The 17536-nt window shown below is 40.8% G+C and overlaps 1 protein-coding gene across 1 annotated transcript in view; it reads right to left on the reverse strand.

The window, feature by feature from the left end:
- Nucleotides 1–270: 270 nt before the first annotated feature.
- Tmeff1 (transmembrane protein with EGF like and two follistatin like domains 1) overlaps nucleotides 271–17536 on the reverse strand; it is a 79951-nt gene continuing 62685 nt past the window's right edge. Inside the window, exons 8-10 of the mRNA XM_027403108.2 lie at nucleotides 12291–12414; nucleotides 4532–4690; nucleotides 271–1421 (exon numbers count right to left, since the gene is read on the reverse strand). Coding sequence (XP_027258909.1) covers nucleotides 1337–1421; nucleotides 4532–4690; nucleotides 12291–12414 — 368 coding nt within the window. The 3' untranslated portion in view covers nucleotides 271–1336. The remainder of the gene's footprint in view (nucleotides 1422–4531; nucleotides 4691–12290; nucleotides 12415–17536) is intronic.

Consider the following 17536-nt stretch of genomic DNA (forward strand, 5'->3'; position numbering starts at 1 on the left):
ACTAAGGACCTCAAATAAGACTGTGTGGGTGGAAAGGGAAAGCTGTGTGAAGAAGTTCACTAAAGCCACTATGTTACTCATATGAAGCCTATAAGCCAAGTAGCTCCAAACACTCAGCAAAGTTTTTCTCTTTGGATCATTTCAAGCAATAGCATGTATAAGCAAAGAGAAATTTTGGACTGCAATCTTCTTTTCTGTTAATTTCACTTATTACACGTACTAATAGATCAATACCAAAGAATACAATAAATAAACACACAAAACCGACCATATAGTGAAAACATTATATTATAACATGCTTTTCCAAATCAAATTATTAAAATTAATATTTAAGTTTGAACATAGTCTTTAAATTCTACATGCATAATTTTGACTAGCCAAACTACACGACTAGCCAAACTACACGTTAAACACCTCAATACATTCTACTTACATTTCAGACCTTTAAACACCAACAATCTATTAATAGAGCTACTACAGGACAAATTTGAATTAGAGGTCTTAGGTCATTTTTAAACTCACTTCCAGAGCACCAATCATTAACAATTATTTCTGCATTGTATTCACAAACACTGATACAATTTGTATATTTATATTAAAACAAATACCATGTTTAAAAATGAATGTGTATTAAAGTAGTTTTAACTGATATGTAGGTTTTATTCCAATCTGCTCATTAAATAGCCTATCTTGACAATATCTAAATCTATTTTCAATGATCTGCTCCATCATTAATTCCCAGGTATCATTTCAAATTATTAGAATTACGTCTTCAAAGAGAGAAATTGTCAATTCCAGTCCATCCAGCTTATAAATATGTTACATCTAACACACACACACACAGCTTTGCAACTCATGCAATAGGGGCAGTGTCTAAAAAAATCAGGTACTAAATCTCAAAAACATTTAAATATCTATTTAAACACAGTGTCTTCTAGATTTTTATTTTTTGTAAGAAAAGTAATCTGTAAACATCTTTCCTTTTAGTTCATGCTTTGCCATTTGCTGTGGTCATTGGGGAAGAAGTATGACTTTATAGCCACTGTGAAGTGGGTCCATCCATCTTTGCAAAAATATTACATTCCATGAGTAAAGAACAATTCTTAATATTACCATGTGGTACAAATTGGTGAAATCAATTTCTGTATTTAAAAACATAAAACAGAGACTACTAAACAGTCCAAAACTGCTGTAGCTAAATATTCTAAATACGAGCCAACAGTACTACACTAAAAATGTCCAAAAATAAGGCCTCTGAAATAAATATTTCCGTTCTTTAAAAAAAGACATAATAAATGTACATCACATGGTCAGTGTGCATATAAAAGTCAGGAGTTCAAACCATTCTGGATGAAGTGTCTGAAGTAAAATGACCTAAGTTTTGCTTCTGTCGGCGTCCTCTATTGTTCTTGGGGCATTTTCTGTTGCATGAAAATACAGAAAGGAAAAAAAAAATTTAGTTAAGGATATTTAAACTATGTCAAAGCAACACACAGTTCACACTGTACCCGGTTAGGAAATGAAACAAGACACTGTTTAGTTCAAAGCAAGATGAGGACAGACATAATGGCTGTTTGTTCTTTGCTAAATAGCTGGGAGTTGGGAGGGATCACACTCATGAGTTAGGAACAGTGCCTGCACTGCTGATACACAAGTCTGAGAGGGACGTCTGCCTCTCTGGTCTGGCAGCTGCTCAGTTCGGGTGACAGATCGCTGTGATGGTAGAAAAGATGCTGACCTGGGTAGTTTTCAAATTGTTATCATGGTACCAAACAGCAAGAAAAGCTTAGCTAGAGACCAAGTAGCACTGCACTGATAATGTCAGGTGGGATGCACTGAAGTCTTCTAACTCAAGAAAAACATTCAAAAGGAGCTAGTTTGCACCCAGCTGCAGCATGCCACAGACGGCAGGTGCGAGATCCCTGAACTCTGCTCTTATATTACAGTAATTGTGGCCCTAATATGGAATGAATCTCCAGACAAGAGAATGCATTCATGGAGAGTAAAGGCAATGAAATGAATGCTGGTCGTTTTGAGTTTGGATCCTATGGTAGTGGTAGTAACTGCCTGTTGTGATTAGTAGCCACCTGTGCAAATTCAATGCTCCTTAGTAGAGACAGTGTCTGGGAATGAGTTCCTTTGCTCTAATGTTCAGTTTCATTAGAGCTTTTATTCAGTTTCAAAGAGGACTGATTTACCTTAACTTAAAAGCCTTAATGACAATGTTTCTGATGGTTTTCAAAGGATTTTCTCTCACTAATCCTTATAAAAATAGTCTGATGTAGACAGGGCTGGGATCATATCCATTTCATAAATGAAGGAGCTGGCTGACAGGCGGAGCAACAGGCTTTAACTACCACTAACCCACCATGACCGGGAGGAGTTCCAAGTTCCTGGGACCAAGGTTTTTTCTTCTATACACTAAAGAGTTTGGCTGAAACATGTTCAAAGTCCCTGCCAATCTGTCATTCTAGGAGTCTGAAAACATAAAAGAAGATTCCAAGCATAAAAGAAGAAAACATGACTCACAGATAAGTGGGCCAGAAGGAACATCCATTTAAAGGAAGATTCCTCACAAGCAATAGCCATTGTAGATGAACAGCTGTCCCTTAATGGACTACATGGGAGAGGCGTGCCTTAAAAATTCAGTGGTGTGGTCCAAGAACTGAATCACAATATTCCACATACAAGACAGCAAGCCATTTGGGAGCAGGGTGGGGAAAGGCTGTGTTCCTTATATCACAATAAATGTGGCCCTAATGTGGAACAAATGTCCGGACAATGTGTGGTCCTCTACCAATGCCCTAAGTGGTCTCCCCTTATCACACATCTTCCCTAGTCCCATCAGTTCTGCACATGAACTTTAATATGGTTCAAACACACTAAACCTTGACAAAAGCAAGTTTGGTTCTGTCCCCCTGCAGCAGTCAGATCTGGCTGACCTATTCCCAACAGGACTCAGCACAGCCCTGCCTCTACATAGTTCAGTTGAAAGAGGAATGACTGAAGAATCTCGAAGCACTGAATCCAAACCCAGGCACTTCCCCCTTTTGCTAGCTGAATGGCCACAGGCAAAGTAGTTAACCTCTGAGCCTGTATTAAATGGCCACATCTGGCTAGGCTGTTAAATATCCCTCCCCCCATCTTTTTTTCCTGTTGTCACTGTTTGTTATGCCATTATGTCCCTACTTTGATCTACTGCCCAATTTTATGCTCAGTAGTCTTGCCTAAAGGCAGATCATCTGTTCTGCAGAATATAGCACGCTGACTTTAGTACCTAAACTTCCTGAAAAACATCAGCTACTCAGAGAATATTTTTCCATCATTTCTAGATTTATCATTTTGGCCCCAGGGTTCTGGGACTACTTACAGGTCTCTTTCCAGGCCTTGCCTAGAAGGCCTGTGCATCCAATCAGCTTGTCAATACCTACTTGATATGCTATGACTCTCTGCCCCCACAAAAGCAGGAGAATACAAAGATAATGTTCATGTAACATGAGAACCAAAACTTAAAGGAGGTAGGAGGAGGCAAGGAAGAGGCTCAGACAGGAGATGGAAGAGCAGGGCACACTGCTCTGGCTTTTTAAGTTCCAGTTTGGTCTGACACATTTCTACTCAGTTTGAAAAACACCCATTTACTGTCAACTGCACTGCAAATAAATCTTTTGACATACAATAAATGCTTTTTTTTTTCTCACATTTACCGGTGTGTGTGTGTGTGTGTGTGTGTGTGTGTGTGTGTGTGTGTGTGTGTGTGTGTGTGTGTGTGTGTGTGTGTGTGTATCAGAGGACTACTTTGAGGAATTGATTCTCTCCTTCTACCACATGGGTCCTAGGTTTGGTGGCAAGAGTCTTTACCCGATAGCCATCTTGGCCCCTGTGCTTTTTATTTTTAACACAGCGTTTTTCAACCTTTTACTTACCACTGATATGAGGAATAGGAAGTGATGTTGAGTCAATGATGTAGTCAGAGGTCATCTTTAAAGCTGATGGTTGTTTTCTTACTACACTTACCACAGGTAATATCTCTCTCTCTCTCTCTCTCTCTCTCTATATATATATATATATATATATATATATATATATTATATATATATATATAAAACCTCAGACCATAAAACATAATCCTGCAATACTTAAAGCATTGCTACATAGTCCTTCCTTGAATGTATTCCAGAAACACTGCTACAACCACTGTCCTTGAATTCAGCGGTCCTAGTAGGTCCTAGTATACAGTTCAAAGATACCTACCCTCCTTGATTTCATGGACTGTTCTCACACCTTCTCTGCCAATAACCCAGTTATTTCCCTAACTCTGGTAATGAGTTCCTAAACACATTCTAAAGAAGCAAGACATGGAGAAGTCAGACCCACGTAGAAATTTTGTCCATTGGACCAGACACTGGAACTGTACCTGATGAACTGGCCAGCTTAAGGCCCCTAGCCCAGGGCATATGTTTTTTAAGGGTTCTCTCTGATTTACAACATCTAGTTAATAGTTTAAAGTCGACATTCTATGGTCATTACCTACCTTGTTATGCACATGACAATTGCTACTATAATGGCGATCTGTACAGCTCCAATAATGGCTGCGATAAGAACGTGAGTGAGCTTCTGCCTACTTGGTACTACATAGAGAATACTAAAGTCCGTCTTTTCACAGTGCTGTCCAGTGTAACCAGATTCACATCTGCAAGGGGGAAAAATAATCCCTATGAGAATTACATTTACTATAATATTTTTTATTCTTTGAAAATGTCACATATGCACATGATATAGTTTGATCATGTTCATCCTCCCTTAATTCCTAGGTCTACCCCCACCCCTCCCAACTTCATGTCCCATTTTTTCCCTTGTTCTTTATTGTTAACAACCCACTGGATTCAATTTGTATTGCCCATATACACATGGGTGTAAGACCATCCACTAGAACATGGCCAATTTACCAGGGACCATACACCCCTAAAGAAAATGGACTGTCCCTCTCCTAGCAGCCATCAATGTCAACAGTGCTCAGTTAGGGGTGATGGCTCGGTGCCCCTCCACTAGTTATACTGGAAAGTTGACTGGACTGATCTTACACAGGTCTTGTGCAGGTAACCACAGCTGCTGTGAGTTGACAAGTGCAATGGGCCTGCCATTTTTCACCTGTCTTCAGCAACCTCTAACTCTAATGATCTGTCCACCCTCTCTTCCACAATATTCCCTGAGCCTTGGAGAAAGAGGTGTGATACAGCTGTCTCATTTCTGAACACATCACATATACATGAGAAAAAAAATTTTTGAGACAAGGTCTCAGCATGACCTAAGCTGACCTAGAACTCTTGATTTTCCTGCTTGCACATCCCAGAAGGAGTGATTATTAGTGTGTACCACCATGCTGGAAGAAATCACAAACTTTTACATTGTCAGGTTTATCTTTTTTTTAATTAAATACAAAGAAACAAGACAGCCTACACAGGAGTAGAAAAATCACTTCACTACCATGGGGAAGGATGCTATATTTTTACATTTCTGTTTTGAGTGGTGATCCTATCATCTACACTTATCACATCAATTTTGAAGTTACTAAACTGTCCTTATCAGCACCATTTGAACTAGAATCGCAATTGTCTTAAGAACTAACTAATCCATTGTCAGGTTTCACACTTACAAATGAGATAAAGAATCTAATGAATGTCCACTTTTCCACTTAGTTATTCTTTAGGATAGGTACCTTGGAATAAGATTACTGAATTAAGAGAAGAAACATTCACAATTCTATGGACATAACACCAAATTATATTCAAGACAATTCTCAGTGTGAACAGCATAAATACTAAATATGCAGGGGAGATGAAAATGAGTTATTACACAAATAGAGTAAAGCAGTCAAGTGGATGCCAATCTTAGAAACTTTCTAATTCCAACCAAAGGTAAATACAAAGACACCACCGCCAGCTGGTGATGATAATTTGATAGGGAAACACTTAGGATATTTAACAGACAATTCCTGTTTTAAGCGGGCAGAAGTGAAATGGATAATAAGCAAGATTTCACCTGGAAGCCATGAATAAAGCAGATGACATTTGGGGCATACAGTTGTAAACTAATTTCTGTCATGTTGTAAACTCACTGGGCATGCGTGTGTGTGTTCACTGTTGCCCCCCACTTTGTTATGAAAGGATGTGAAGCAGTGCTATGGTAAAGTGCAAACAATAGAAAAGAAGCCTGGGTGCTGGGCAACACGTGGAGCCAGGGTGATGTGGGCTTGCTCATGCACTCTCTAGGGCTCTTGGACTCCTGTCAGGAGGTTCTGCACTGGGTTCTCAGCCTCAGGAAATTCAAACAAGTGAGCTGATACACTGGCCATGGTGTGGAGTTGAGAAGCCAGAAGTAAACCACACACCTGTGGTTAACCACCACTTGACAGCGTTAGAGTGAGTCAGGGATGAGGGAACAGTGTCTGCAAATCTGAGAAACTGAGGTAGCACATGTAGAAGAATGAAGCTGACCTTCTGCCTCCACACAACCTCTGAATTAACTAAAAGCAGGTGTGCTGATTAGCTTTGGTCAGCTTGACAGAAATTAGAGTCAGCTGAGAGGAGGGAGCCTCAATTGAGTGACTGCCTCCATCAGACTGGCCTGTCGGTTTGGCTTTCTTTTTTTTTTTTTAAATCCTTGATTGATGTGGGAGGTGCTTGCCCACCATGGGCAGTGCCATTCCTTGGCCGGTGGGTCTGGGGGATGTAAGAAAGGTAGCAGAAGCAATGTTCCCCGTGGCTTGTGCTTCATTCCTGCCTTAGCTCCTGCCTTGGTTTCCCTCAATGAGGGACTATAACACTTAGAGGCCTAAGGTGAGATAAACCCTTTCCTTCCAAGTTGCTTTTGGTCGTGGTGCTTTTATCATAGCAGTGCAAAGCAAAGTCAGACAACGGGTCACAGGTCTGAACATAGGAGCTAAAGCTGCAAAGAAAGATCTTAGAAAAACAAACATACAAGGTTTCGGGACCCCAGACTGCAGATTAAGCAATAATTCTTAGACATGACACCAAAACAAAAACAAAGATGAATTGGGCTAAATCAAACCTAAGATTTTCACAGTTAAGGGCATTATCAAGAAAGTGAAAAGGCAGCCTACACAAACAAAAAACACAATTACAAATTATGTATTTGACAAGAGGCTTCTACTCAGAACATGTAGAGAATAAGTAGCTGAGGAGGCAGGTGACCAGCTATAGCCCCACAAGCCTGACGATCCAGGTTTGATCCCTGGGGAAACTGTCAAAAGCAGTTGCTAACATCTGTAATCTGTAATCCAGGGAGATGAGGAAACAGGCAGTTGATGGGCAGTTAAGACAGACTGTCCTGAAGCTAGCCTGGAATATACAGCACAGCAGCAGCAGGAACAAGAGAGACCTTGCCTCACAAGGTGGATGTCAAGAACCAACTCCCTTCCACAAGTTGTCTGCTGACCTCCACAGGCACAAACACCCACACGCGCTCGCGCGCGCGCGCACACACACACACTCGCACGCACGCACACACACACAGAGTAACTGTTTTTAAAATAAAGAAAATATAACTTAAAACATACATCCAAAAAAAAAAAAACACTAATTAAGAAAGGGCAAAGGATCTAAACACCATTTTCTAAAGAAGATATACCTTGGTCAAATATAAAATCCTGAAATCCCAGCATTCAGGAAGTTAAGCCGGGGGTGGGGGAGGTGTTTCAAGTTCTAGAGCTACCTGAGAAACGCAAGACCCTGTCTCAAAAACAAAACAAAAGCAAGCACAGACAACAAGCTACCACCACACACCCACAGGCTACCTGGATCAGAAAGTAAGGTGACTACAAATGCTGGCGAAGGTCTTGCAGAGGATGGGAAATGGGAAATAATGCTTTGAAAACAAACTTGTAATCCTGGAGAAGTTAAACAGTTAGCATTTGACCTGTTAATTCCACTCTTAAGCATTAACCCAAGTAAACCAAAGCATATGCCCATACAAAAACAGAAGTGCTCAGGGCAGCATCACTCAAAACAGTCAAAACATGGGATCCAATCCTCACAGAAAACTGCTCTGTAGCCACAGGAAGGAACCAAGTGCAGACACATAGCAAGAATGCTGGTGAAGCTTAGAAACAGCTCCCTGACCCACCCCCGGTGTAAAAAGCCAGACATGGAAGACCATACTATATCATCAAAGTTACAAGAAATGTGCAGAATAGGGCTGAGAATGTGGCTCAGTTGGTAGAGCACTTGGCTAACATTCATTCGGCCATGAGTCTGATTCCTAGAACCACCTATACCAGGCACAGTGGAACACACTTGTCTTCCCAGCACTCAGAAGATAGAGGCAGGCAGATCAGGGATCAAAGACCAGTCTCTGCTACATAGTGACTTTAAGACCATCCTGGGATACATAAACCTTGACTCAAGAAAGAATAAGAAATGTCTAGAATAAATGACCTATAAAGACAGAAAATAGACTCCTGGTTCCTGGCGCTCAGGTCAATAAGCAGATTTGCAAACAAAGGGTAAAGGGCATGGGATTTCAAAACTGTGTTAAAAATTGTTGTGGTGGCACTGTATTAAAACTATTGGATTGGAAATGAGGGATAGAGAGGGAGAACAGGGGAGGCCAAGGAAAGGAAAAGTAAGGAGAGGAGAGGAACAAGAGGGGAGGGACAGAGGAGAGGGAAAGAGTACTGACACAAAAAGCAATCTCCATAAAATAAAATCAAACAAGTCATTTCAAAGGAGCAGTTACTACCGTTATGAAACTCAAGGGAACTTCCCTTCATGGTCCTCATGTAAAGAGGGTGACTTCTAACAGAGAGAATATCGTTCTCAACAACACAGCAGCAATAAATCCAATATTACAATGAAGACCCATGGGACTTTTAAAACAATGTCCTTCATGGTAGGCTAATGGCTCAAAGTCAAAGCTCAGTAAAATCAAAACAGCTCCACAGAGAGCTATAACAATACCCTAGATGTGCTGCTCTCAGACAGCCCAGCTTAATTCATAGATTAAAACCAGAATATCAAAAAGGACCTTTAGACCACACAGTAGTCACATCATCCCCCTGGATATTACTTTCCTCAAGTGACTCACACTCTCCAAACATCTAGAGCACAGAGTTCTAAGTTGCTATTGCTTCTTCTGTTACTGAAGACAGATCCAGGGGTTCAGCCCCACTGGTAATTCATTCACTCCCATGGCTTTGAACACTGATTCATCCACTCATCCACTGAGCACATTTACTGGGTAACTGCCAGGTTTCAGGTACTACAGCTTCCCATTCAGGGAAGCAAGGCAATAAAGGAACAGAATCCCAGGATCTGTAGATGCACTAATGGGTAAAGCACTTGCCATTCGAACGTGAGGACTGCATTCAGATCGGGAACAGTAAACTATGTTTCTCAGAGATCCCATGGGGAGATGGGAAGCAGAGACGGGAAAATCCCCAGAAGCTGCAGGTCACCTAGCCTGGTCTACCTTGTCTCAAAGGAAGTAAAAGATAAAGATATAAGATTTGAGATGATCCTCTGACTTCTACATGCAGGCCACAGCCTGCACATGCCTGCATTCCATACACATACAGACACAAATATTTTAAAAAAAGCTTATCCTCTAGCAGAAGTCCAAAGGCATAATAAGTAAACTAAAGGGTTATGTTAAATGTGTGTGTGTGTGTGTGTGTGTGTGTGTGTGTGTGTGTGTGTGTGTGTGCGCGCGCGCGCTCGCGGGCATGCTCGAGAGTGCACGTGCATGCACTTATATGTGAAATATGTGAGGGTGTGGCACCTGGACTGAGGATGGTATTGCAAGAAATTCTGGTTAAGATATATTCTGAAAGAGAATGCCTAAGAGGACTACCCAACTAATAAGGTGGGGAACATGAGATGGAGAGAGAAATCCCGTGGTATTCTGTCTGAACAATTAAAGAGACAGAGTTGGCTTCCACTGGGACAGAAAAAGTTATAGGTGGAACCAAGGCAGTAGAGGTTGGGGCAGGAGTGTAAATCAGGTTTAGTTCAGCTGACGCTGGGCCAGACATCCACTGGGAATGTAAAAAAGTCACAGACAAGAACCTCACATTCAAGAGAAAGGACTGGGATTTATGTAGATTAGATGACATCTACAAAAGACCCAAAGACTGGATCCAGTCACGTAGAAAGAGCACAAGATGGAATCAAGGTGCACTACCACATGGTGAGGTCAGAGGGCAAAGGGGAAATCAACCAAAAGTAGACAATCCTCGAGACAGGAGAAAACAAGAGAGCTTCATCTTAGAAGCCAAGTGAATAACACAAGACACCTGGGAAACGCTATCAACCACTTGAATGTGAATTTAACACTAAGACTTGACCACTGACTTCAGCCATAAGAACAGGCTCAGTAGGATGATGGAAACAAAAGCTTACTGGAGTGAGTTCAAGAGAGACCTGAAATGACAACTGGAGACAGACCACAGACAACTCAAGTTCTGTGAAAGAAAGGAATGTGATGGGTTTCTTCATGGAAGAGAAAAATAGTCATATTTATAAACGTGTAAAATACATTTACATTATGATATGGAAGAAAGAATTCTGCTTGGCAACAGTGACAGCCTGTGGAAGACCTCTTTGTAGCGCTGGTTTTTTCAGTTCACCTGGAAACAAGATCATCAGCTGCCTGCTGGGAAGAGAGAGGAAGTGCTGACCAGTACTCTGAGGAGAGGAGGCATCCCAGTGGAAGCTGGAATGGACTAGACTGCAGATGAAGCAAGAGAGGAACAGAGGCAATACAGGGATCAACTACAGGAAATGATGGACGCAGAAGGCCTAGTGGGTAGGGGGATATGCTAGAAATGAAATTATTCTCAAGCCTACTACTTCTACTTGTATCTCCCATGAGTTTTCAAATCAATTATATGAACAGCATCAATGGATACCCCATAGGCGTGGTATACCTGCAAGTGAAACTGAATATATCATTTCCTTAAAACCTTACTGCTCTGAAATTCTCTTCAGTTTTGCCATAGACAGAAGCCTAGGAGACTCTGCACCCTTCCTCCCTCTTCCCTCAGCTACCTCTATGTTTTGTTTTATAGTCCCAAACTGTCTCCCTCTATGTTTAGTTTTATAATCCCAAACTATATCATGTACATGTACAGATTATTGCACTGTTCATATTGCATTTTGGTTACTAAATATTTTCTGAAGATATCTTAAAAGATGTCCCATCTGAAGCCATCAGGATTGAACTTCTGTGAAGAGTTTTATAGCACTGTAGGACAAACAAAGAATCCATGTGTGCTTTACATTGTGTAGTCCATTTTCTTTTATATAGTTGCTGTTTTGAAATGTTTTGGGAGGGGGCCATATAGAGAAGCTGGCTCCTTCAAAGACAAAGAGAATGGTCAGTTTGGAAAAGGCCAATGGTTGTACACAGAGCTGTTCAACCATTAGCAGTGAAAGCACTTGCTCTGCCTTTCATCTTTATGCAGGAGGAAAGGGAAAGGGAGCTAAAGAAGAGGGACCCAGGGGTCCTCAGTGCCAATAGCTTCCTTTTACATCCAAGAAAGCAAAGAGTCACTACCCTGTAGGGTAAAGAAAAAGTAAAATTCAACATCTCCCCATGTTTTGAGGTTCTACCCAACTCTCAGGAGTGAATGGAATGACAGCAATGCCCCATCCCCTTGTCTGTGGAAACCTGGCCCAAGACAGCATGCAATTCCTGGCAGCAACAACAACACACAGAGAGAACAGTAAACAGCACCAAGATCCTTCTTGGGTGTCAGAGAATCTGAGGTCTAGTTTCTTCTAAGTTCTATTTCCAACTTGCTGTTGACCTTGAACAGGTTTTCTCTGGAATGCAAGAGTTGAATACTTATACTTTTTCCACTTCCCTCTCACAATTCACACCTGGTTCTTCACCCCCACTCCTTTATTTTTAGAAATCTATTTTAGTATACGTTTTATTTGAGTTATTTCTTCTCTATTCGTAATATATTCTTCAGCCATTCAACCACCTTGTGACAGATTGCCGGAAGATCAAAATAGTGTTGGAATATGGCATATTAATATTAAAATGTCATCATAAAGATGTTAAGCTCACAACCTCCAAACCCTAATTCAGCCTGTTCCTTATCTTTGCATGCCAAGGTTTTGAGAATATATGGATGATCTGTTGGTTTATTTTAAACTTATCTATTGCAGATAACACTACTTTTTTGGGTATTACTTAAGTCTATAAAGAAGCAACCACTGATGGGGCCAGGGGCGACTCTCACTCCTGATTATGAGCCGCCAACTTACCTACAAGAAGCCTTCTGAGTAGAGTAGATGAATTCACACTTCCCATGGATGCAGTACCCATTGAGGTTTTCAGGACAAGGCATGTGGCTTCCAATATAAACATCTTCCCTTTGATCACCAGCATCTTAAAAGAACATAAACCAGGTCACTAAATACTGAAAAGAAAAATGGAAAATGCAGACCTTTCCAAAAGCTCAGAAACAAAAGAATTCAATCTGTCAATCACCAAACTGGGCAATTTAGAAAGGAGACTTATCAGCTAGGGTAAGCAAGATCTAAGGTCCCTGTGAACCATGACTATATTAAAAACAATCTGAAAAAGACAAACATCTTTGCTAAACTGTAAATGCCAGCTCTTGAAGTAAGTTCACCCTGGGGCAGAGATGGTCTACACAATATTGGCTTTAGAGAGGTGAAGCTACTCACTTACCTAGCACCTATGAGGCACCTATGAGAACCATGGCATTGGCAGAGAGCAAGTTAAGGGATTCTAAAACTTTAGGGCAAAAGATTCAATTTTGAATGAAAACTACCAACCATGTGTATTCTCAAATAATAACAGTTGCAGTCAAGCACGGTAGCCCACACCTGTAATCTCAACACTCAAGGCTGATGCAGAATCAATCCAAGTTTGTTTGAGGCCAGCCTAGGCTACATGATAATACCTGGTCTTAGAAACAAAATAGGGAAGGAGAGAGGAAGGGACAACTGAGAAGAGGGTGGGATACCTTTGTCAACTTTTTCATATAGTATTTTTAAAGTGAATGTTCATTGTAAAAAAAAAAAAAAAACAAACTTCAAATAACAGAATGTGACAAAAATGTCTTGCAGACTCTGAACATGTTTGTTAACTGTGTCACCATTACCATTCTTTCTACTCTCTTTAGCCTTAGAATGCATGACTGTAAAATCAGGATAACAGCCTATACTTCATGCAGGTTTGAAAGGATTCCGTAAGATAAATAATGCCTTACAATGCCAATAAAATAGCCAGCAATCTGTATGAAACATCACATAACAGTAAGGGGCTTATCTCTGTAAAACACAAAGTATAATAAGATCTGAAGAATGTTAATGGAAACAGATCAGGAAGAATCAAACCAGGAGGGCTATAGGCACTTTCATCCCTATATTCTAATGTCTTTTGGTGCAGGAAGGTCCCCTGCAGGCTACCAAAAGAGAAATGAAAACAATACATCCATAAAACCTGCCTTAAAATATGCTAGGCAATGGTAGCATAGAAACCTGTGGGAGTAGCCACCAATGTCTGATTTGACTTAAGACCCATTCCATGAGTGGGAATCCATGCTCGACACTGCTAGGGTAACCAAGAACCAGAAACTAGACAGTCCAGAGACCTAGCATAAAACCAAGTACTACTGGTCTTAAAAAAATTAAAAAGTATCAATAAAATGACTCCTATAGATATTCTACTATACCCATAGACCAGGGACTTATTCAGTCATCAGAGGAGCTTCCCCAGCAGTAGATGGAAACAGAGGCAGAGATAACAGCCAGACACTATGTGGACAGAAGGTCTAAATGAGATGCCTCCTTCAAATTCCTCCCCTCAGTGCTCAGGGAACTCCATGAAAGAAGAATTGTAAAGAATTTTTGGATAGGAGCCAGAGGGGATGGAGCAAATCAACTAAGCAAGAAGCATATGAGCTCAGAGACCGAAGCAGCAGGCACAGGGACTACACAGATCTGGACCGGGTCCTCTGTGTGTATATCACAGCTTCCAGCTTAGATTTTTATGGGAATCCTGAGTGTGTGAACACACGGAGTCTCTGTTTCTTGTGCCTTACACTGTGACTCTTCTCTTGTTGGGTTGCCATATCCAACTTCAATATGATGGGTTTTTCTTTATCTTGTGTTTTATTTTGTCATGGTTTGTTGCTATATCATTAATTCTCTCCTCTGTATAGAAGACTTAGTAGTCTCTCTCATAGGATGCTGAGTACCAGAGTTCATAGATTATCCTGAAGCTCTTTGAATATACTTTCACAAATGAAGCTTAATAGCTGTGATAAAAAGGAAGACAGAAAGAAAGAAAGGAAGGAAGAAAGAAAGAGAGAGAGAGGAAGAGAGAGGAGGGAGGGAGGGAGGGAAGGAGGGAGGGAGGGAGGGAGGGAGGGATAAAGGAAAACAAAGAAATAGGGGCCGAAGAAAGACAGAAAGGAGGAAGTATAAAACAGAGAAAGAAAGGAAAAGACAGAGAGAAAGACAGACAGACAGTAAGGAAGACGGAAGGAAGGAAGGAAGGAAGGAAGGAAGGAAGGAAGGAAGGAAGGAAGGAAGGAAGGGGTTATACAAGTGTGGACACAGGAAGCTGAAGGGGGTAGTGCCAAGTGGGAAAACTAAGCTCACAATACAGATGGAAGGAGGAATTCTACATTATATTAATTTATGATAGAAAGAGAAATGAACTAGAATCCAGGCCACAAATCTTCAATCTTAAACTCATCTCTGTTGCTTTCTTTGTGACCTCGGTCACACAATTGGCCAAACATAATGTTACTAAGTCCTGGGCACACAAAAAAAGACCTATCTTGACCTGCAAGGAGTCCCACAACCTCCTTCAACTCCCAGATGACAGTTCTGCTGTGGCAGAAGCAAGCACCTCTTCAGGATGCTACAGCCTGAGCAGCCCTCCCCACTATATAATCATCACAGAGAGGAACACCTGTTTGGACTTTAAAATCATCCCGTAAGACTGAGCTCCTTGGGAATCTAGATATTCCTGCTGTTTGTCCCTGCATAATCTCCAACCTGAGAAGCAGTCTGTACAACATAGAAGGACATCTCAGGCATTAGGCGGTTTGGATCTGAACTCTGATTACAGTACTACCTAACTATGTGACCTAAAAGCACAGCTTTTCACTTCCTAATGTGGGTGAATTTGTACAGAGCTTTCAGTCTTCTTCTAGAGTTATTTATGAGTGTTTTACCGGCATGTATTCGTGAGCATCAAATGTGTGCTCTGGGGCTGGCAGAAGAGGGCACTGGGTCCCCTGGAACTGGAGTTACCTGGATGATCATGAGCTACCATGTGGGAACTAGGGACAGATTGTGCTCTACAATAGCAACAAGTATTCTTAACCACTGAGCCAACTCTCCAGCCCCTTGTACATAACTTTTAAAAATGGTCCTTGGCAAATACTAAGTGCCTAATACATATTACCAGCTGTTACTCTACACTTAATAAATGTTAAGGAATGAACGATGACTTTCACTTGTTGACACACTGTGGTATGAACACATCTGGCTTTGTGTGTTGGGAGTGTATGCCAGTAGGGGAGCCTCTGCTCCATAGGTTTGAAGTCCTAGGTTCAATTGCAGCAACAGAAAAGAAAAAAAATAAATAAATTTATGGATTTAATCATCTCTGCTTTCCATTTTAAAAACTATCCCAACAACAAAATAAAAGGTTTCCACATTGAAATTCCCATTCAGAAAGAAGCTGCTTTTAGCAGTCCTGCCCTGGGTCTCACAACACAGGCTGGAACTTAATTAACAGATTGCTTGTTTACAAACACTTGTGATCAAAGCAGAAGGCATGCCTCAAGCAATCAGCACTGATGAGAAGTAGTTGAACAGAAACCAACTAAACTAAAACAAATGTACTTTTCTTGCTTCAGTTTTAAACCAAAAGTGCCATTCGGCATTCCCACTCAACATGGAAGTAACAAGGAAGGCAGCCACTCCCCCACTTCATCGCACTTCTCAGAAGATGGAACTGAAGAGTGGGACACCATCAAAGTGTATAATCAAGAGACTACAGAGTGAGATTGCAAACCCAACTACTTAGTAAAATCCTGAAACATGTATAGCAATGGGACTGAGTGGCCCTGTAGAGGTCAGGTAGTGTCCTAATAGAATATAAGAAAATCCTATACACAGCAGGAAACTTCCAGGCATAATGAAGAAAAATTAATGTACAAAGATTTATTAAATGAATTCATAAGAGAAAGTGGTCCTAAGCTAAACACGATGTGAAGCTGTAGAAAACAAGACATAGCTAATAAAGCTGAGAGTCTGCCTGGCAGAGTCTAAACTCAGCATTGCACTCAAACCAAAAGTATTCAATACACTCTACCCCCATGCTATTCTGTACACAGGCTCAGGGAACGTAATGCATACATGGCCCTGACCCACAAGAACTTCCTTCCCATCAACTTAAGTAATCAGCATAGGCACGGAAAGACGACCAACAGCAGGCCCACTATGGCAGTTTACAATTAAGAGGAAATTCACAACCAAAGCTGCTGAAAAAGACCTGACTGGGCAGGACTGAAGATAGGACCTCAAAGTGTAGAGAGCTGTAGATAGCCAGATGGCAGACACAAAGAGAAGACACAGTCTGCACAGCATCTCAAGACTCAAGAGCAAGGACTGGATCAAACCACTGAAGAGTATAAATCAAAGCTGGGGAAACTGGCTGACACCAGATTATGGAAAAACTTGGATCTCATATAAGGCATGGTTTCTTAATCACACAGATTAAGAAATGCCCAAGACCTCTTAACTGGAGAACAGCTCAATGAAAGCTAGGTTAATGTAAAATAAAATTCACCTAAGAGTGGTTGCCAATGGCTAGTAGCAAGGGGGAATACCCAGTGACCAACTGCTAATGGACATGGTTTCTCTTAGAGCAGTGATTCTCAACATGTGGGTCACAACACCTTTAAGGGTCAAACAACCCTTTCACAGGGGCCATCTAAGATCATTGGAAAACAAAGATATTTACATTATGATTCATAACAGTAGCAAAATTGCTATATTAAAAGGTTGAAGCATTAGGAAGGTTGAGAATCAGTGTCACAGAGGGTAATGTAAATATTATCAAGTTAGATTATGGAAATATTCATACAACAGCATGAAGTTAAACTACTAAATTCTTCTATGTTTTAAAGGGGTGAATCTAATGTTTTATGTGAATTACATTTCAATAAAGCTATTTAAATAGCAACAAAGGGCAAAAGTATTAGAAGACAGGCAACTATTTAGAACAGCAGTCCTCAACCTGTGGGTTGCAACCCCTTTGGCAAACTTTTTAATCTCCAGAAATATTTACATTACTATTCATAACTGTGGCAAAATTAAAGTTAAGAAACAGCAACAAAAATAATTTTATGGTTGGCAATTCACCACAACATTATTAAAGAGTTGCAGCATTAGGAAGGTTGACAATCACTGAGCTACAAATTAATAAAAGCGAAATATAATAAATACCTGTAAACTCA

This window comes from Cricetulus griseus, chromosome 2, assembly GCF_003668045.3.
Source record: "Cricetulus griseus strain 17A/GY chromosome 2, alternate assembly CriGri-PICRH-1.0, whole genome shotgun sequence".
In the NCBI taxonomy this organism is placed as follows: Eukaryota; Metazoa; Chordata; class Mammalia; order Rodentia; family Cricetidae; genus Cricetulus; species Cricetulus griseus.